Source organism: Peromyscus californicus, unplaced genomic scaffold (assembly GCF_007827085.1).
Source record: "Peromyscus californicus insignis strain IS unplaced genomic scaffold, ASM782708v3 Scaffold_20__1_contigs__length_68692818, whole genome shotgun sequence".
Lineage (NCBI taxonomy): Eukaryota > Metazoa > Chordata > Mammalia > Rodentia > Cricetidae > Peromyscus > Peromyscus californicus.
This window is the reverse complement of record NW_026294503.1, coordinates 60007243-60028799: the sequence shown is the minus strand read 5'-3', so window position 1 is coordinate 60028799 and position 21557 is coordinate 60007243. Positions and strand designations below refer to the sequence as shown.

Here is a 21557-nt window from a genome sequence, read left to right as displayed (position 1 = left end):
ATTATGGAGTATATATAATTTGTTCACTTTGTGAATTCTATAACAAATCTTTAAATGTAACTTCAGGGATTCATTTTTGCAAATGTGTGTGCATATGTAAAGCAATAGCAAGTTAAAATACTTGATAATTACCTATGTATATTTTTGTTTATTGAAATCAGAGAGAAAAAGTCTGGCTAGAATTTAGCAATTCATTTTAAACAAATCAGTTGCAGGTGTATTATATAAAGAGTCATTCATTGTTTTTTTTTTATTTCATTATAGAAATGCAAATTACTAGAGGAAAAAAAGCTGCTTCCCAGAATAGAATCCATTTGAGGTGACATGTAAGGCACATATGACTAATAATTTGAAAAATTAACTTATAGAAAAAGACTTTTTGCGGTGCTATTAAGTTGAAGATCGAGTATGCAGAGAGATTAAATTATAAATGCCAGCTTTATCTTCCCTTCAAAGAAACCCAGGTCACATGTCCTTCGTCCATTTTTTTTTTAAAAATGTGCTTGAGGCTAATTAACAATTGGTGGCTGGAAATGTAATATTCCTTTTACAATTCTCTCCCTCTCTTTATTCATCAGTTTTCAAAAGGAATCAAATATAACATATAGTATGACTACTATGTTCTTCAGGACATCTGTTAATAAAAAAGGGTTGAGGATGAGGGTCGGTGCTGGGGCATGGCCAGTGACAGGAAAATGACGGGCCTCCAAATGGGTACAGGCTGCACAAATAAACGGATGCAGTAGTCCCGAGCCTGGAGTGGGAGTTCCTGTGAGGTGACATGGGACAAGATGGCTGATGTGTCATATTAGAGTCAGTGTCAGCTTCAGTGTTTATGTAACAAATAGAACTAGGAACAAGTTTTGAGCGACAGGAACTGGATCTGGGGAAGCAGATATAAATGAAATGGATGCTGCAGAGAAGAACAAGAGATCTGAGTTGTGTGACAGAGAGGGCACAGGCTTGATTAGGCCGATAACTATTCCCAGCGAAGGAGTTCTTTGTGTTTTGATGCAGGGACAGTTGGGAGACTGGTACAGCCTGTAATGAGCACGAAGTGCTGCTGAGCAGACAAGGGCATGATGAGTCTAAATTCTATCCCTTATTCATTGGTGTGATATAAAAATAGACCTCTGGTATTTTAATAATACATAAGAATATATTCATTTTTCCTTTAAATACAAAAACCATCTTAATTTTGTAATAACTGCACTCTAAATAATTGCTCTTTCCTATGGAGGATGGGCTCTGAATGAAAGTATGTGTTTAAATTAAAGAAAGTATGTGTTCATACCTCAGACAGAAATTCGGTAAAGTGGGAACACAGCTCAATTGCTACCTATGCATACTGATTTGTTGGGCAGCTGTAATTCCCAAATGACATTAAAATTTGATTAAATTGCCAAATTTAGCAATGCTGCTTAGCCAATGATTTATGTCTAAATAAGCTAGTGGGAATTAGAGTGTCTCCAAGAAAAGTACTAATCTAATGTTTTCATTAATTTAATTATTCCAAATATATAGTAATTTTGATGTTGTTAGGACTGAAATCCTTGTTTTATGGCAAACAAATATGTATTTGTTAAATCAGTTTTTAGTATTTAAAGATATGCCTTCTTGGAAAGAGTGCTCTTGAACTTGATGAATTTTTAAATTCAGCATAACAAGGCAATGATTCAGACGAGCCCTTCTGTCCCTTAATTTCAAGCAAGTTGGATTCAGTCAAGGCAGCAACTAATCAGTCACAAATTAGTACACATGGAAAATGCAGGAGTGGAAACAGATGGGATCCCCATGGCATAGAGGTCAGGGAAGTGACTATGGGAGGGGGGTGGACTTCTTGTGAGCCTGGCAGTGTGAATCCAGCTTAAACCTGCAGAGAACGGCTAAGAGAAAGGAACAAGTGGGGTGTGCTTTGGAGGTCTCTGCAACAGGAGGCTTTGTCCAGGAGTTCGTGGATTGAACTTGAAGAAAGGACCAGACTGTGGAGGAACCATGGGTGATTCCATTCCAGATTTACCTCACTAACTTAGAAATGACATTTGAGGAACTTCTTAACATGACCGGGATTCCTTAGCTGTGAAAGCAGAGCTGTCTGTTGCCTCTAGGTCACAAGGTTCCTGTGAGGGTTAGCATTTAATGAATACATCATTCAGCAGCAACAACAACAACAACAAAACAAATCTCAATTGTGGTCCACACACTTTGATACTCACCCTGGCTGGTTCTGCCCTAAGCTTGGTAATGGTATTGTACATCCCATCTCGGTTTACTTCCTGTCCCACAAAGGCTATTTCAAACCTTCACCATCCCCCAGGGACAGTCCATTCATTCTCTTACTCTCAGTGGATAGCTTCGCCATCAATGAAACAAACAGATAATGCCTCCCTCAGTCTCCTGCTTCTATTTCCAGCATCCACATACTTGACCCACACCCTTTCTTTCTTCTTCCTAGTTTTAGTTGAATGGAAACCCCTTTGGACCCGCCTGAGAACCACACCTCATCCCTTCCAGTATTGATACAACCACTGGCCCCTCAAACTCAGCTTCCTGCTTCTCCCTGTCCTTCCCACCTGCATTTCAATGTACTTGGTTTCTCTTTATTCCATGGTCCATCCGGCTTTTATACCTTCACTTTCCCATGCTCTTCTTTGTAGCATGAATCTTAAAGAGTCTTATTAATAAATCAAATCTGAGGCCAGTTATTAGGGTGAAATGCTGGAAGATCAGAGAGAGAGAACAAGCCACAGCTAACCTCACCTGGCCAACTTCTCAGCTAATCCTGTTTCCTCAGACTGGAAGCCTCTGAGTCCTCATCCAAATGGCTCTCAGCTGAACTGCTGCTCGAAAGCCTGAAAGCTTAACCAGCCAAATGCTTCTAGTTTCTGGTCCTCACGCCTTATATATCTTTTTGCTTTCTGCCTTACTCCCTGTGATTAAAGGCTCGCTTTCTGGGATTAAAGGCGTGAGTCACCATGCTTGCCTGTATCCTTGAACACATGGATTTCTGCCTCTGGAATGCTAGGATTAAAGGTGTGGGCTACCACTGCCTATCCTCTATGTTTAATATTGTGGCTATTCTGTCTCTGACCCCAGATAAGTTTATTAGGGTGCACAATATTTTGGGGAACACAATACCACATCACTTCTTGCCTACATTTTCTTCAATTTGTGAACTCTTCCACTATCTCTGTTTCTTTATGCTAGACATTCTCCTTTATCTACTTCAGTCTAGATTTTGTTATCCCATAAACCCCACAAACCAGTCTTGCCAGGGCCCCCAGTAGCTTCGGTATTGTTAGACCAGATACCTGTTATCCAACAACTTGCTTGGACTCTAGGTAGTATTTAATTTTATTGGCCACTCCTTCCTTCAAACACTTATTTGTTTTGTCTTTATGAAACCACTTTCTATGGATCTGAGTTCTGAGTTGCAAATAATATAATCCACAGTTTAAGTTGGAAAGGAATATGTTGAAGAATATTAGGTAGCTTCTAATATGTGAGAGAGTGATCTTAAATGATGATCAGGCAAGACAGCATATATCTTGATTGGGTACAAGTTCCTTTATGTATCACACAGAAATTGTTTTCTATTCCATGGTGACGTCCAGAATGGACCCAGAGGCTGACGCTACCTACTGATACGTTGACTGTCTTCTCCACCATTCTTACTAGACTAGTTTACAGGTCATTTTTGGTTGTGTAGTTGTCTTTTGAATTAAAATTTTATATATGTATCCCTGGCTAGTAGCTCAAGGTCATATGCCTTGTGCTGATTATGTTTGTCCAAACATGACACAAGCTAGTGAGCATGGTCTAGGAAGAGAGAACACTGGTTGAGAAAATACCTCCATCTGAGTGGTCTCTAGGCAAGTCTGTGAGGTATTTTCTTGATTGGTGATTGATATTGGAGGGCCCAGCCCATTGTGGGGAACCCCATCTCTGAGCAGGTGGTCCCAGCAGGTATAGGAATAGTAGTTGAATGTGATCCTGGAACAAGCCATAGGCAGCACTCCATGGCCTCTGTTTCAGTTCCTGCCCCCTGGTTCCTGCCTTGACTTCTTGCTTGCATTCCCTTCATAATGGCCTGTGAGGTATAAGCAGGAATAAGCCCATTCTACCTTGAGTAGCATTTGGTTATGTGTTTATAGCAATGAAAAGCCTGGCTGAGACAAGCCTATTCACCGTTTTCTGAGGACACTGAAATTTTGCATTGTGACTTTGGGAGAAAGGCATTTGCAGGTATAGAAAGTGTTCAGAAGGTGGTGGTGCTGGCCGCTTCTGGCCTCATCTTGGCTACAGCATTTTCCTGTTGACTCTGCCTGAACCCCACCAGTCTCTACTTTTTCTTTCCTAGGTTGGGTTTTTCAGAGTTCCCTCAGAGCTTTTCCTTCTCATTCATGCCTTCTTCCTTAGTGATGTTTCCCAAGACAGGCTTTTAATTACTGCTGTAAAGCCTGTGATGTCCAAAGGTTGAGCTCTAGCTCAGTTCTCCCTCTTGTGTGAGATGTGGATCCACATTCTCATTGGATATTCTGCCTGGATGTGTTATAAGCACCTCAAATCCAGCAATCTAAAGCCGTGCTCTCTGTGATGTATTTCTCCAGTTCTTTCCCAATCTAGATGCTCTCAGTTATGAGCTGAGGAAGGAAGTCTTCATCCCTGAGAGCTTCTCTGCCTCACTTACAGGCAGCCAGTCAGTTCCAGAGTACAAGAAATTTTACATCCAATGTTTTTTTTTTTTTTTTATCTGCCAAGTTCCCTCCACTTTATGGGCAGTGAAGACAGGAACTGAACCCACTAAGTAGACCTCCTCCTAACATCATGTTTGAAGTTTGATCTATCCTCTACCCTGTGACTAAAAAGATCACTGACAATACCTTGAAGACTGCACAAGAAATTGATAACAGTAGTTATGTTAAGGCTTAGAACTGGGAAACCAAGTGTCTGAGAGTCAAATTTACCCTCATGTGCCATGCATTAGACCTTTCATATTTCATAGCATGTGTATATAACATGTTCATGTCATTAATGAAATTTCTTAAATAATCCCCAATAAAGGATAGCATTGGACTTTCATAGGCTGTACAGGATCTTGGCACAACAGCACATGCTTACTCCATGGGCCACGGTGAATGCCCATCAGCTTCGTCCAGACCCCGGTGGTGCAGAAGCTCCCTGCTGCAGAAGCTCCCTGCTGCAGAAGCTCCCTGCTGCAGAAGCTCCCTGCTGCAGAAGCCCCCTGCTTTCCCCTTTCCCCTGGCTCATTGCACTTCTCCATCAGTTCTCTGCACAGCAGTCACTTCCCCTGTCTGCAAGGCTACCCTTACCAGAGGTGTTGTGATTTACTGTTACATGTGTCCTTTATCAGAAAGACCCAATCAGTTAGTACTTCAGAGGTAGAGGGATGTCCTGAAATCTCAGTGGATAAACTGCTAGTGACAGTGAGTCCCAGCTTGTGACTATCCTTTCTTTTAACTTCCTCCATAAGGATGACTTTATAATTCTTTCTTATTCTTCCCTCAATTTTCACTGTTCTCTCTCTTTCACATCTCAAGCCCAAGAATAATATGTTCAATTAAAAAGAGCAAGAAAGCTAATACAATGCCAGATTTTTTTTTTATTCTTGTGGAATGTACCATAAAATTTATAATGAGTAGATGGCTGTAAAAAATGAATAAAGCCAATCTGTTAACCCCTGTTTTGAGGTCATTCATGAAGTCTTGTATGTTGCAAGAATATGTTTTAATCTGCACTCAGGTGAATATGGTTGTTAAAGAATTTTCTTGGTAATAGCCTCATTGATGCCATTGACTTCACAACATGTGATGCTGGCCGCTCCCTTCCAGGCAGCTTGTTTGTAAGTGGCACTTTGTTCTGTGCTGATTTTCTACTGAATAGCTTACTTAGACTTGCAAATTTTAAATTTTTAAAAACACTCTTATCTTCCCAAATGTTGTGCTCAAATCTTATACCAGACTCGGGTTCCTTAGAACTTAGTCTGTTTCTGGTTTGTGAATTATGTTGAGGATCCCTTTCTGGATTTGTCTGGTTGGTATTTCATAGCTGCTGAGCCCCAGCGTAGCAATAACCTATGCTGGGCTGTGGAGTCTCAGAACTGAACTGCAGGACCTCGAGACTGTATTAGCTAAGCAAGAAGCCCTAGGTGCTCCCTAAAATGCTCACATGATGCTTTTGCAAGACGGAGTTGAGATTAAATGCTTTCATTCTAGAAATGCAGCATAATTCAGAGAAAGAGCAGAGTTCCCAGCATTCCAGGGAAAAGGCAGGGTGGTGGAGGACTGGAGTGGGGGATGAGAGGGGATGGGAGTGAGAGAAGGTGGAGGATGGGGGAAAGTGGAGGTGGGAGGATGTGGGGGATGGGAGGAGGTGGAGGTAGAAGTGATGCTTAAGTGTTCACTGCCTCCAGGTTTAGTCCAGAAACAAGTCCTCAGGCCAGAAAGAACACTCACTTTGGACCTTAATCCAGAAATGCTATTTCTGTGTCTCCCAGGCTTCAACTTCCTAAAACTTCTGCAGCTGGGATTTTCCCCAAACCACAGACATGATCCGATGGCCTGTCCTTTCAACCCTTTTTATTTCACAAAGAATAAAGGCGAATTCTTCCCTGTGGCTCACAGGCACTTGAGATCTGAGCCCTGCTCCTCTTTGTCTCGGGTATCCCTTGCTTGTCTCTTTGATCATTAATTGCTCCAGTTAAGTGATGTAATTTATGAAGTTCATCTCAGCCAGACAACTCCATATTTCTGAATAATTACAGATTTAATATCAGCTTTCAGATGGAAAGGAGGAATTTATAAATTCCTTGTTTTTAAAATAGGCTAGCTTAAGGTTCCCAGGCCCAAGAGAAAGTCTCTAAATATAAGAAACAGGGCTTCCTTCTGCATTTTAGTTTGATGGAATATGCTTCCTGTCTTACAAAACTGCAGAGAAGCAGAAGCCACTTTAACAATATGGGTCACTTTCTCTCAGATCTAAAACCCTGAAAAATGGGTACTGACCTGAAAGTCAACCTGTGATGGTGAAATTAAGGCCTTGAGAGATGAGCTGGCTGCTGTGCTGGCAATGGATGCCATTCCAGGCTCCCCCCTCAACTGAGAGTCAATCCTCGTGCAACACTGACATATGTGTGTGTATGTCCCTTCCACAGAAAGCCACATTCCCCAGGAATAGCTAGCTGGACCTGTCCTAGGAACAAAGTGGGGTCACTGGCAAATGGAGCCTAAGGTCAGACCACAACGTATGACAATCTTTCCCCTTGACCTCTCAGGGGAAAAGCCGTGAAGAGATTTATTGACTCATCCAACCCATGTACAGCTGGGGCCAGCCAATGTCCTGGCTAAGTTCTGTGTCCTCAAGTCTTATATCCCACTGCAAATGGACAGGAGATGTCTCATCGTACAGCATATACTTGCAGATGCTGTTCAAACTGGAGAGACTGAGCCGGGAGGGTCGCTTTAAAGTTTGCAGCCACTTAAATCTAAGATTTTCATTAGATCGTTAAGAAAAAAAATCATAAATTTCTCCTCACTCCCGTAGATATTTCGCACACCTTCATCGTATGCTCCATGCCATAGCAACATTTCCATTTATTTCCCACATTGCAGCCTCCTGCTGCCTCTCCTCTCTGCCCCCGATTTTCATTCTACAGTGCCTAGCTCGGCTTTAGACACTACAGCCAGCGCTTCCACAGAAGCCCTTCCAACGTCATAGAAATCTTTCACTTGAAGCCAGCCTCCCCTGAAAACCCACCTCAAGCCTGGCCCGACCCTTATCTTTTCTTTGACTTCCTTCCCTCACAGGATTGATTTAAAAGAATGGCATCAAGCAGAAAGAACCTTTTGCTGTTATTCACATAAATGAGATCTGCTTTTCTCAACTTAGGGTGGGAAAGCTCAGATATGAAATCATTGATATTGCCAAGTATACACTCCTAAGTATATTAACAAGTGCTGAGAACAGATACTGCATCGCCATTAGTGGAGCTCATTGCTCCCAATTCAGTGCACATTGCCCAGGTTTCTTCTCTTTTCTATGCAGCAATCATGACATTGGCGTTCACTTACACTGGCATTTCTTCAGCCAGAACGTAACCTTTGTCACCCAATGCAGTATCTGGAACATAGTGCATGACCGTTTTACACTCAGTGAATAAAAATGAATATTAAAGATAAACAGCTATCACAGAGCTTGGAATTTGCTGATGTGCTCTGTGAAAAGGAAGTAGAACCTTAATAAGATAGACCTGCAAACTATTTGAACATGGAATCCTCTGTTGCTAAGGAACCATGAGCTCTGTTCAGAGATAATACTCTCTAGAATTCTGCTTGTGAAGTGATACCTAATGGAATGAGATAATAATGGCATGACACCGTTTTCTTGGTTTGAAAGCCCATATATGGCAGATTGTGTGTGTATGTGTGCTTGTGGGGTGCATATTCATGGGTGTGCACATATGCGTGGAGGCCAGAGATTAACTGGGGATGTCACTCCTCAGTAGCTATCCTCCTTATTTGCTTGTTTGTTTGACACTGGGTCTCTCACTGGCCTAGGACTCAAGTGTTTATTCTAGGCTAGCTGGCCCGCGAGCCCCAGGGATCCACCCGTCTCTGCCTCACTTTTTCTGGGATTACATGCCTTTGTCCATTATACCTAGGATGTTTGTTTGTTCGTTTGAGTTTTGAGGGGCTCTTGGAACTGGTGCCTCATTCTTACAGGGTAAGCATGTTAGCTGTTGGACTGTCTTCCCAGCTCCCAGAGTCTGTGTTTTAGCTTTCTTGGTATTGAATTTTGGAAGAGGCATGAAGAACTACATCGTTGAGCAATGAATGTACTCTTTTTTTAGTCTCAGGCACGCCTAGCTACTGTTTGAGTATTTCTATTTGGCAGCTTATTCTGACTATGGTTCTTTCTGCTTAGCAGAAGTCATGGTAGAAGTTCTACATTTAAGATAATCAAAACATGACCAAAATCCAGTAAAGTTTTTTTTTCCAAGAAGGCATTTGATAAATTTTTAAACAATGAAAGTGCATCTGAGCATTTAAGTCTTAGGTTGGTTCTGAAAGCTAAAATACACTGTGGACCAAGTCGGCACTTGGTTTCTGCCAGATTGCTTTTTGAGTGCCATCATGTGTCTGCAGAAATCTGTGTGCGTCATTGGAAAGAACTGTCCAGCAACTTGCAATATTAGCACATAAACACAGCTTTGTGGGCCTTCCTCTGAAGGCAGGGTGTATGGAATGAAGCAAGGCATATTCTGTTCACATTGCTGATGCGAGATTGGTATTTTGCTCCCTTCTCCCTCAGGACTCTGCCCCAGGCTCTAAGCCTAACTCTTGATGGCTTTTGAACACAGATTCAATGTCTATGAGATCCAAATTGAAGTTCCTAAATAGTTCCGATTAAATAAGCTGCTTGGTTTTGCTTTATGATCCCACATCGACACACTGTGTTTTATTTAGCCCTATCATAGCTTAAAAGAGGAGAATCCACAAACGAAAATGGGTCAGGTCAGGATCTTACATTTCTGTGGGCTGTACATCCCAGGAGAAACAGCGGTGATGGTAGATAGGTCAGTTTACCCTTGCACAAATTACTCTTATTTATGCTTATAACTGACGTTCTCCACCATGGGTGGCTTTACTAGGATCGCATTAACAAAATTAACCTTAATTCACAGCCTGTTTTGCTCACTTTGTCCCGTAGGATTTTCGTATAATCAAAGTTCATAATGCTTTAAGTGTTCTCAGGATGCTTCACAGGTGCTTCCAAGTGTGATTTGTCAGGGTTTGTAGCAAGTTCTTTGGGAATGGGCTTTTTCTATAGGATGCTGTCCTTGGAAAGAGCTACAGAACCTCATTCGAGCCAGGATCTATACAGTCTTGCTCTGCCCACTGAAGTTGGTGCCCTGTCTCTTCCAAGAACTGCACTTGTTGTGGAGATGCCGTGGTATGTGCAGTGTGTTTTCACGGTGTTATAGTCTTCATCCTTAGCTCTTTCATTCTGCAAATTAAATTCTATCCTTGGGCACACAGACTTCTCCATATTCACCATGTAGTCCATTCACAAACTTCAGCTCGAGGACCCTAGCCATGTATGTATATTTTTATTTTATTTTGTTTTGTTTTTATTAGTAACTTTTACCTTTATAGCACCTCTCACAGAGGCTCAGTTAGTCATCCACTAATTAAGTTAAGTACTCTAATAATCCCATATCATTCCCTTTATGATCTCAAGACCTTAGCAAATGGGTTTTCATCACATTTTCTCAGACTATTTAGTAAGTAATTTTTAGACTATAATACTTGTTTTTCCAACCAGTCCAAAGATTCAGAAGTAGCATAGAATAAGGAATAATATTCTAGAAATTTAGAAAATCTGATGGCTATTCTTTTAACCAGCCTTGAAAAGCTTATGTATTCACTCTATAGTACTCACTAACTTCACAGTGTTCCAGACACCTTTCAAGATATTGTTAAGACAGAAACAAGTAATGCATGTAATGGTCTTAACTTTGGTTACATACTGTACCTAGAGTACATCAAATACTTGTTTTTGTAAATGAATGTTAATGGTACAATTCCAACTGCATTGGTTTGTGTATTGTCTACAACACACAAAACGATGTATTTCCTGTTTGTCTCTCAACAGAAAATTCTATTAGACTCATCATGGAGCTATTTTAAATTAGTTGTCTGTATTCCATCATAGAGAAATCAGGATTTAGAGTAGATTTACGTTTTGAAATTACAATTACATCATTTATTCCTTTCCCTCTCCAACCCTTCCCGTGTAATTCCCTTTCTCCCTCTCAAATTTATATTTGTGTGTATTTATATTATATATTCAGGACATATTCATATATATATGACTTTATGTATAACATATTATACTATATAGTATATATAGGATATATTCACATACATATGTATATGAATATTTTTTCTTTTTTTATTTTTTGTTTTTTTCGAGATAGGGTTTCTTTGTGTAGTTTTGGTGCCTGTCCTGGATCTCGCTCTGTAGCCCAGGCTGGCCTCCAACTCCCAGAGATCCGCCTGGCTCTGCCTCCCGAGTGTTGGGATTAAAGGCATACGCCACCACAACCAGGCTTGAATATTTTCTAAATACAACACGCTCAGGCTGTATAATGTTACTTGTGTGTATATAATCTCAGGGCTGACCTCTTGGTATTGGATAATTAACTGGGAGATCATAATACACTCCTGGGGCATCTTCCCAGGGAACATCATTTCCCCTGCTCTCAGCATCCCAGTAGTTCTTTGTGCAGGGCTGAGGGCTCATGAGCTTTCCCACTTCTGTGTTAGCATGTCTGTTGGTGTCGTTGAGATCCTGTCTAGGCAGCCATGTTGATGAGACCTAGTGAGTGTCACCGCTCTTACAGTCTTTCACCCCCTCTTCTGTTGTGCCAGTTGGGACTGGGCATCACAAGATCTCCTGTTCTCTGCATTTTGATTGGCTGTGGTTTTCTGTAATCTTCTACTTCTGTTGCAAAGGGAAGCTTGGTTGAGAACTACACTTATCTGTGGATGTAAGGATGCATGATTTAGAATGTTTTCCTTTTCATTTAGTTCCAGGATTTTTTTTTATTTCTTTCTTGATTTCTTCTTTGACCCAGTAACTATTCAGTAACAAGGTGTCTAATCTCCATGAGTTTGTGTATTTACTAGCCATCTGTTTGCTGTCAATTTTAAGTTGCGTTGTGGTCAGATAGGCTGTGTGGAGTTAGTTTAATCTTTGAAATTTGTTAAGATTTGTTTTGTGTCCCAGAATATGATCTCTTTTTAGAGACGTTTCCATATGCTGCTGAGTAGAATGTATATTCTTTGGTGTTCGGGTGGAATACTCTATTGGTATCTGTTAAGTCTATTTGATACGTGATATTATTTAATTTTTGATACCTCTCTGCTTAGGTTTTTTTTTTTTTTGTCCTGATGACTTGTCTATTGGAGAAAGCAGGGTATTGAATTCACCTGCTATTAATGGGTTATGTCAACCCGTGTCTTAAGTCCATTAGTACACTTTTTATGAAATTGGGCACACTAGAATTTGACAGATACACGTTTAGGATAGAAGTGTCTTTGTGATTAATGGCACCCTTTGATTACAATGTAGTGCCATTCTTTAAGTCTGCTAATAAGTTTTAGTTTGAGGTCTGTTTTGTCATTTCTTAGGGTAGTAACAGCTTCTTGCTTCCTGGTACTGTCTGGTTGGAATACTTTTGCCTGTCCTTTTCCTCTAATTGGTCACTATCTTTAAAGATAAGATGCATTTCTTATAGACAACAGATACTTGGATTTTGTTTCTTGACCCATTCAGCCAGCCTGTGTCTTTTGATTGGAGAATTAAGGCTGTTAATATTTAAAGTTATTATTTAAAGTTGTGTGTAGATTGAAGTCATGTGTTGTTGACTTTTGCTGTTGCTGTTTGTGTTCTCGGTGGTATTTGTGTTTTAGTGATTATAGCTTCAGTTTTATTCCTACAGTCTCTTTGCTACGGTCATTCTTTTCTTCAGCCTGAAATATTGCGTTCTAAATTTTCTTTAGATTTGGTCTGTTGGATATAAATTATTTTAGGCTGTTTACATTATGGAAATTTTTTTTTCTCCTTTAAGTATGGCAGATAGTTTTGCTGGGTATATTAGTCTAGTTTGACTGTCATGGTCTTTTAGGAGTGATAATGCATTTTTCAAGCCTCTTCGGGATTTCAAAGTTGCCATTGAGAAATCAGCTGTTATTCTGATTGGTTTTTCCCTTGCACATGGCTTGTGCTTTTTCTCCTTGCAATTTTCAATACTTTTTATTTGTTCTGTATAGTTAGTGTTTTAACAATGAATATGCCATATGCAGTTTCTATTCTGGTCTTGGCTAATTAGTGTTCTGTGTTTGGGAAGTCTTCCCTTAGTTTGAAGAAGTTTTCTTCTATGATCTTGTTTAAGATCTGATCTGTGACATTGACCTAGGATTATTCTCCTTTACCTAATCTTGTAATGCAAAAGTTTTATCTGTACATGGTGTCCCACATTTCTTGCATGTTTCTTTCCTGAGTTTTTAATAAAAATTCATATTCTTTGCTTATTTTGACTAGATCCTGTACTTTATTGTCAAGTCTTGACATTCTATTTTCTGTTCTTGCTTCATTCTACTTGCAAGATGTTCCCCTGAGTTTTCTAGTTGAGTTATTGGGTTTTTAAATTTCATCTTTGCTTCACCTTGAGTCCTCTTTAATGTTTCTATTTATTGAATTCCATTTTCAGTTCTTAGATTGTCTTCATCATGTAAATCAGCCTTATGTTTGTGTTGATTTGGGTGTCACTCATTCATTCATTTTTTTTTTAATTTAAAAGTCTTTTTTTTTAAATTTTGCATACTGACCACAGTTCCCCCTCCCTCCCCTCCTCCCATCCCCTCTCACCTCTCCTCTACACCACCCCTATCCATTCCTCAGAGAGGGTAAGGCCTTCCATGGGGAGTCAATAAAGTCTGGCATATCAAGTTGAGACAGGACCAAGCGCCCTCCTCCCCACTCCACTGTATCAAGGCTGAGCATGGTATCCCTCCTTTTTGGAATGGGTTCCAAAAAGCTAGTTCATACACTAGGGATAAATCCTGGTCCCATTGCCAGGGGCCCTACAAACTACCCAAGCCACACAACTGTCACCCACATTCAGAGGGCCTAGTTTGGTCCCATGCAGGTTCCCCAGCTATCAGTCCAGAGTCCATGCATTCCCACTAGCTTGCATCAGCTGTCTCTGTGGGTTTCCCCATCATGATCTTGACCCCTCCTCGCCTTGTTCATTCTATTTAAGTTCATTGAACTGTTTCTTTGTGCCTTCTTTAAAATTTTGGAATAATTTGATGAAGTTTTTTACTGCTCTTTTAAGTTCTATGTCCTGGGGTTCATCCGGGTAAATCTTATTGGTAAACATATTTCTGAAGGACTGATTGAGTTTGGGGTGAAGTTGCTGCCTTGATATCTTCCATTGTTTGTGTTTTTTTCAATGAAATCTGGATATGTGGACTTTTTTTGTTAGTTTTGTGTCTCATATGGACAGATCAAGTTGGGTTAGAACAAAGGATTTGTAGACCATGTTGGATCTAAATGTGTATGGCTTAGGTAGAATGAACTCAGGTAATCACAGGCTGGACTGACATTCAGGATATGAATCTTGGTCTAGTCCTGGAGTATGTAGGTAGATATGGTGCTTGGGTAGAGCTAATAGAGGAGAGGACTAGGCAGACCCATCCAGATAGATAGACCCTGGAGAAGAATATGCAGGATCTGGCTGGGTGGAGATGTTCAGTGTGCTATGGAAGGGGTCTGTTGGTTGTAGAAAAAATGGGGATACTAGAGCAGTCTAGGGTTTGGGATAGTGTAGGCAGGGGTGTCCAGACCAGGCCTAAGCACTGAGTCTAAGACTTAGACTAAATTTGGGGACTTGGAGAGTGTGAAGGAGGGGAGGATCAGACAACTAAACCCTGGTGAAGGATGTTCAAGATCTGGCTGGGCAGAGAGATGCACCTAGTGTTTATATTTTTTACTTTTAAATTTTATATGATGCATTAATGCAATGGAGTTATGCATATTAATAGTATATTAAGTAATATTTTATGCATGAATACATTATATAATAAATAAATCAGGTTGGATGTGTTTATATTTTCAAATCGTTATCATTTCTTTATGGTAAAAAATTTTCAAAATAATTTACATTTCTGAAATGTTTATTATTGTCATCTATAGAGATACAGTGAAGAAAACCAATAGAATTCCTTTCTCCTATCTAACTGTAACATTAACCCGTTGATCAGCACTCCATTCTTCCATTTTTGCCTGGTAACTCCATTATATTCTCAACCTTATCTTTTTGTCCTTGATTCATTCCATTTCCCCAGCTGTAGGTACTAGAGATGCATGCCAGCACTCGGGCTTGCACACAGTGCTGGGACTAGAACTTGGTTCCTCGTGTTTGTGCCTCAGGTACTTTCTTGACTGAGCTATCTCCTCAGTTCAAAAAATAGGGTCTCAATAACAAGTATTTAGCAAGTGCTTTAGGTTCCATGTAGAGAAGTACAATTAAGTAAGGAGGTTTTATTGTATAAATGTACATTCTTCACAATTACCATCCCTGCTTATTATGTCTTAACATCTGTAAGCTTTTATACTTGAGGTAAGAATTAACATGTATGATCTTCCACATTATATTCTACTACTTTGTAATTTCTCATCTGATTCTGGTCTCCTTATTGTAATTCTGTCTGTATTCAGACACTTAGTAGGGTAGTTATTGCTCTATTTGTGTCTTTAATGAACTGCTGTTCTTGGATTCTTACTTTCAAGTGAACTCTTTCAAGTTCTGTGTACAGTGAGTACTTTATTTACCACTTTCAAGACCTCCCCAAGGTGTACAGAATAGCCAGTGAATCAAAGATAACAGTTGGCCGGCTCAGTGACTAAGATTTCAAGATGCTCAGGCTGCCTGATTTGTTCTTTCCAACTATTTTATCAAACACAAGTAGATGAATGCACCGAGGATTTCAAAAGCTATTCATAACGATGCAAGTCAAAACTGGCAGACCTATTCGAAACTATAGCAAGAGCTGCTGATAAAAGCCACATGCTTTTTGTGAACATCAAATATTCTTATTATAGGAGATATTTTTGAATGCTCTTTCAAAATGCAGTTCAATTAGTAGCTATCCCTCTCTTCTTGACAAAGAAAATCATAGGGAAATTCAAGAGTATTGGCCACTGTTGACCTCTATTTTTTCTTTGTAGACGTTGACGAGTGTGCTGAAGGGCGCCATTACTGCCGTGAAAACACCATGTGTGTAAACACACCTGGTTCTTTCATGTGCATCTGCAAGACTGGGTACATCAGGATCGATGACTACTCATGTACAGGTAAGTGGTGTCTATTCTTGGGTTCACTATTCAGTTTTCTTTTCCTTAAACTTCTAAGAAGTATGTCATAAATGTTTCTTCACAACAAAATATAAAATGGAAATCATTGCATCTTGATTTAACATTTAATTGTGAATCTTCCCTGAGGAAGAGAATACTTGGTATTTCATGAACTTTACTTGGGGAGACATGAGGAAATGTTTACTCAGCCTCATAGGCCATTAACGACAGACCAAGGTTACAATTATACCCAAGTCTTGCTTAGGGAACCTGTGAGTTTATTTGGCCTACAGAAGCATGATTGAAAGATTATTTACCTGAGTGTGGGTGATCCTAAAACAGCTAGATCACTGAAAAGCCTCATGGCAGCATGGATGTTCCCCATGGCTGTATAGATAAAAACCCTCTCTCAGTTACAATTTCACACTCTACACTCTGACACCTTCTGAGAGCAGCTGTATGTAATTCTGCATCTGGAATAGAATTATATACAGCGAGAATGGAGGTGCAGGAAAGAGTGGCTGGATTCTCTAATGACCCTCCCCGGCAACTCCTATAAGGCAACCTCAAGAGACCTAATCTTGAGGGTCCCCAGCCTCTCACACAGCTACTCTGAGGCAGATAGCAATGGGCATTATTCTTGAAGGGAACCATTTCATGACACCTTTTCTTCAGCTCTTACATTCTTTCTGCCCCTTTTCCCATGATGCTCTCTGAGTCTTGAAGGAGATGATATAGATATTTTGATATTTTCTTCTACTTAAGGGAATTGGGACACTGTGCTTCAACAATCATCTCTTTTCTGGAATTTGATAGAATAAAAATATCTACACACTGCAAGAAGCTTCTCCGCTTCTCTGACCAGGGCTGACAGCAACAGTAATCCTATGGACACAAACACCAGTGTTTTAAAAGCAATTTGATAGTCATGTCATATTTATTAAACAAAAATAAAAAATAAAAAACAGAACAAAAAAGTAGTGTCTTCCTGATGCTGGCCTATGACCTCCCTAGACATGGCCTCGTCACTGGATTTACCCTGCCCGGTGTGAATTCTCTCCTGTGGGAATTTGATCAGACTTCAAATCTAAGTTTGTGGAAAATAGTTGCTTACACTCTTAACACTCGTGCCATTATAACACCACATGGTTCCCCTTCCCTGTTATGTTGCTAGCATAGCACAAAGATCTGTAGTGAATTAGGTTCACTGGTGACATCTCTCCCAGCAGCCCTCGTAGCAACTCCTGGCACTCTATGAGCTAGCCAGCAAGGCAGAAGCTCACAGCCCAGTCCATCTGGGATCCCCATGTCCCACATCCAAAGTGTACAGTACCATGCCAAGTCCTGCTCAGGGATATCAGATATCATAATATCTGATGTTAGTCCATGGATTCCTGTATATGCATATGAAAACAAACGGTGCAAAGATGATTAGCTTCCCCACCACAGGACCAGAGGAAATGTGAAAATGAGATGAGACATTCCTTTGGCGTCTACCTTTTAATTGGATGACTCATAAAAACAACAAAAATAGCTAAAATCATAAAGTTTGGACGGCATCTAAAAATGTGTGTGTGTGTGTGTGTGTGTGTGTGTGTGTGTGTGTGTGTGTGTGTGTGTAATTTCTGTTCTCTCTCCCAACTTTATATTCTTTGTCAGATAAAATGATGCTATACATAGATTTTCCAGGGAAGAGGGTCTACCATACTCTCTGGCAAAAATATGAATCTATAACAGGAAAGACATTCTTTAATACTTCTGGCTAATGTGTCATCCCATGTGTTTGTGTAATTGTCCACCCAGTATTATTACTACAGTGGCCCTACTGTACACAAAATGCTCTTCTACACACCAGAGCAGCGGGAGGCTCATCCTTTAAATCAGACTGTTTACATAAAACGTGGATGAGAAATGACTTCTCTTCCTGTGGGATGTAACTAATACATCTTGCAGGTACAGAAGTATTAAGAGAAATGAAGATGAGTTTGCAAATTCCTACTCTTTGGTCAGTACAACCTAAACATTTATAAATAATGGGAGCAATTCCCTTTTTCCTTAGTCAAACTTTAAAGCAGAGTGAGTGGCGGAGCGTCTTGAAAGAGGGCAACAGAGATGGTTTCTAACATAAAAATAATATAACAGAAGTCCCTGTTAATAATGGAGCATAGAATCCATAGCTTACTAGGTTAATGGTAATATCAATAAATATGAGTTTCATGTTAATGGCCAACCAGAAAACTAAGATCCAACCTGCTGCACCTGAGAAAGTGAGAGCTGAAGACGTACTTCTTAAAATGAAGAGTTCTAGTGGTTTCTGACACATCTAAGGAAGGTTTTGACACTTAGGAAGGTTTTGTGGCTGTTTATCCTCCCCATTGATTCTCTGCTTTTCTTATAACCATACAAGCCTGTTCCAGGGTTTGAGTAAGAGGCGCGCTCTGATGTTTCCCCAGGGCGGCTGTTTCCAGAGCTTCCTTTGTGTTCTGAGTCTGTGTGTTGGCTGCAAGTCCAGCTGCAGTGAATTCCTCGTCAGCTTTACTCATTGTGGCACACTTCCTGTGTTGCCTTTCCATCTCTCACTTCATGTCAGGAAACCTCACCAAACGCTGTTTGTGTCTGACCACCCAGGGAAAATTTCCCCTTACAGTTCCAGAGTATCTCAACCATACGGACCAAGTGTCTCTTAAGCAGAACGCAGAGGAGAACTGAGGTCATTTTCGGAAGAGCTGCTTTGGCTAAGGCTTTTGTGCTGATTAGAGAAGAGCCAAGACTTTCAAAGTCTGGCAGAGGACAGGAACACATTTCCTTAATGAGGCACTGGCTTTTCCAACTACCCCATTGCCTCTGCTTCCCTTATGGAGGAGAAACCTTTCTGGCCTTCAAAATTTCCATCTACTGTAACTGGGTCTACCAGTTTAAGAGCTTGTAGCTGTACCTAAAAGCTGGGTTTCTGGAGGTGTGGGTATAAGTGGCTTTTAGTTTTTAATCTATAGTCATGTGAAAACGTTGATAGGCCAGTCCCTTACAGCAGTCCTCTACTTGGGAGCCTTTATGCAAAAGGCTCAAAGGTGAACCTCCTCTCTGGGATTGCCTTGTGCCTAAATCCATCTAGCATTTCCTCTTTAAGAGACCCTGTAAGCTCTGAATAGGACTCTGATAATGTTGCAGTTTAAGGTCTGTGAGTGTAGTGATTAGCACCTCCTGCTGCACCTGAAGCCTCTGAGTCACTGAAGAGCCCTCTCCCCTCCCCCATTCATGGTTGAATACCAAAGTTTTCTTTCCTTCACTTTTGTGCCTGTCGCTGTAAATGTTTTATTCCTGTGTCCCTCTCTCTCTTACTGTTGAAGAGTCCTCGGCCAAACACAATTGGCACTTTTAACTATGCCCCAAAGACTCTTAGAGCTGCCTGTCTCAACTGAAAATCCATCACAGACATTTAAAGATGACTTCGAGAGCAGTACATGTGACTTTACCCATCTAGGTCTCATCGATACAGAAAGCTTTCTGAGCTTTTAAAACCTTATGCTGCTGGTGGGGCAGTTTTGTGTGCTAGCGTAACTACCTCCCATGTTGGTAGAGTGGTGCATTTTTAAAATTCAAGTACTTTGAGCTAGGTTTTCTCTATGCTGCTAAGGTTGGAGGAGCAGAAGTGTTCTGAAAGACAATCTGTCCCAAGCTCCCAGCTTTCTCACTGAGGAAGCTGGAGCTTGCCTACCTTTGCTGCCTACCTGCTGTTCCACAGTGAGAGGCACTGTGCAGCAGTAGGAAAGCCTAGGCATCCTTAGCTGTGATTAGCCATCCTTTGTCTAACTTTCAATTGTTTGAAAATAAATAAAGGGAAAAGATTCAGGCTTTATGTAGACGCACACTATTCAATTTGTACTGTTCAATAATTGAACTTTCTTGTAGACTCTTTTGGTTCATTATCTTCAACTGCAAGAGAAATCTCCCAGCCCCCACCACACACAATCAGAACTGTAAGTCATTAATAGAACTGTTCTCTTGGTCTCCGACATGACCACACAGCTACGATAGCTCAGTTTTACAAATACTACAGCAGCCAAAACTTCTATGAACACATCAACATAATTTATTTCCAAGAAGATCCTATCATATTCCTAATTAATGATTGGTAATTTCTTTCCTTTCCACATCCATTATGGAAGAAAAATTGGTTATACCTACAAGGAGAGGGGTGAGGAGGAGGGAGGGGAGACAAAAAGGAAATGCAGGAGGAAGAGATAAAAGGAAGGAGAAGAGAAGTAGAAAAAGAAAGGAGAGAACTGGGCAGGGGGAGGGGGAGGAAAATGGAAACAGGCATTGCATTATGTAACTCAAAACATTTAGAGCCCATTCTTCAGGGTCTTTTCAACAATAACAATTTTTGTGTATTGATTTTTTCTAATTTTCATTACTCTTCTGGACAAATGACTTTCTTTGTCACATGGCCATGAACCAAATTAGGTAAATCTGGAATTCTACTGGGAATATCTTCTTGGTACAAGTTGTATGTAATAGACTGAAAATAAAACATCTGAAGAATAAAGATACAATCAAGAACTTGTATTATCAAGATAGACAGACACCTGAGTGGGGAGGCCTGTACCTCAGGGGTGCTCCTCGTATCTGTGATTGATTGTTACAATGAGAAAGGGTTGATTTTGTGGTTGTTTGCCTGTAACCTTCCTAACACAATGCATTTCCCTAGAGAGGGAACAATGTGTGTGTGTGTGTGTGTGTGTGTGTGTGTGTGTGTGTGTGTGTGTGTGTGTGTGTGTACAAGCTGAGGAAAGGCATGGGAGAGTCTTACCCAGCTTAGGGAGTAAGTAGTTCCTATAGGACAGTGATGGTCATTCAGGGAAGGATGCCTCCCCACTTCCCAGAGCTACCTGACAACTCGGTTATCACAAAGGGACGGGAAGGGTGCTGTGGCTATCTTGAGACAGGGATCTTGGGATGCTACTGTCTTTACAGCCCAGCTGTCCTTACGAGGAAATGTTTTCTTCCCCAGGGACTCTGTTGACTGCATGCTTTTCTCGTTTGCTTTTCAAATGGACCCTTAATTCTCTTGTGCAGCCCTGGAACTCAGAATTACATGGCACCAAAGGTTAGGATAATGCCCAAGTTGAGAAATTCTGCGTTAGGATCCGTGATCAGAGTTGTGAGGTACACTCACTCTTTCCCTTTCCCCACTCGCCTGTGTTCTCTTTAGGCTTTGTGTAGTGAGTGATGCCTCCTCCCTGACTCCATTAGTTACCCAGTGCCCTTCCGTAACCCTGTGCTGATAGGAAGGGACCCTTCTTCTCTCCAAGTCTCACCTCACACTAGTTTCTTTGCTCTTCTTTCTGTGATGAAATGCCTTGTCTTTTTATTTTATTTCTGCTTGCGTGTATATCTGTGTACCGTGTGTGTGCCCCATGCCTGCAGAGTTCAAAAGAGGTATCGTATCCCCTGAAACTGTAGTTACAGACAGTTGTGAGCTACCATGTGGGTGCTGGGAAGTGAGTCCTCTAGAAAAGCAGCCAGTGCTTTTAACCACTGAGCCATCTCTCCAGGCCCCTAGAACATTTTCAAAGACACAAAAAATAACCATAAAGGAAAGGAAGTGGGCT

General features: G+C 40.7%; 1 protein-coding gene across 2 annotated transcripts in view; it reads left to right on the top strand.

The window, feature by feature from the left end:
- Positions 1-21557, top strand: part of Nell2 (neural EGFL like 2) — a 297833-nt gene that overhangs the window by 168460 nt on the left and 107816 nt on the right. For both annotated transcript variants that reach the window (XM_052748759.1, XM_052748760.1), the window contains exon 14: positions 15820-15945. In XM_052748759.1, coding sequence (XP_052604719.1) covers positions 15820-15945 — 126 coding nt within the window. The remainder of the gene's footprint in view (positions 1-15819; positions 15946-21557) is intronic.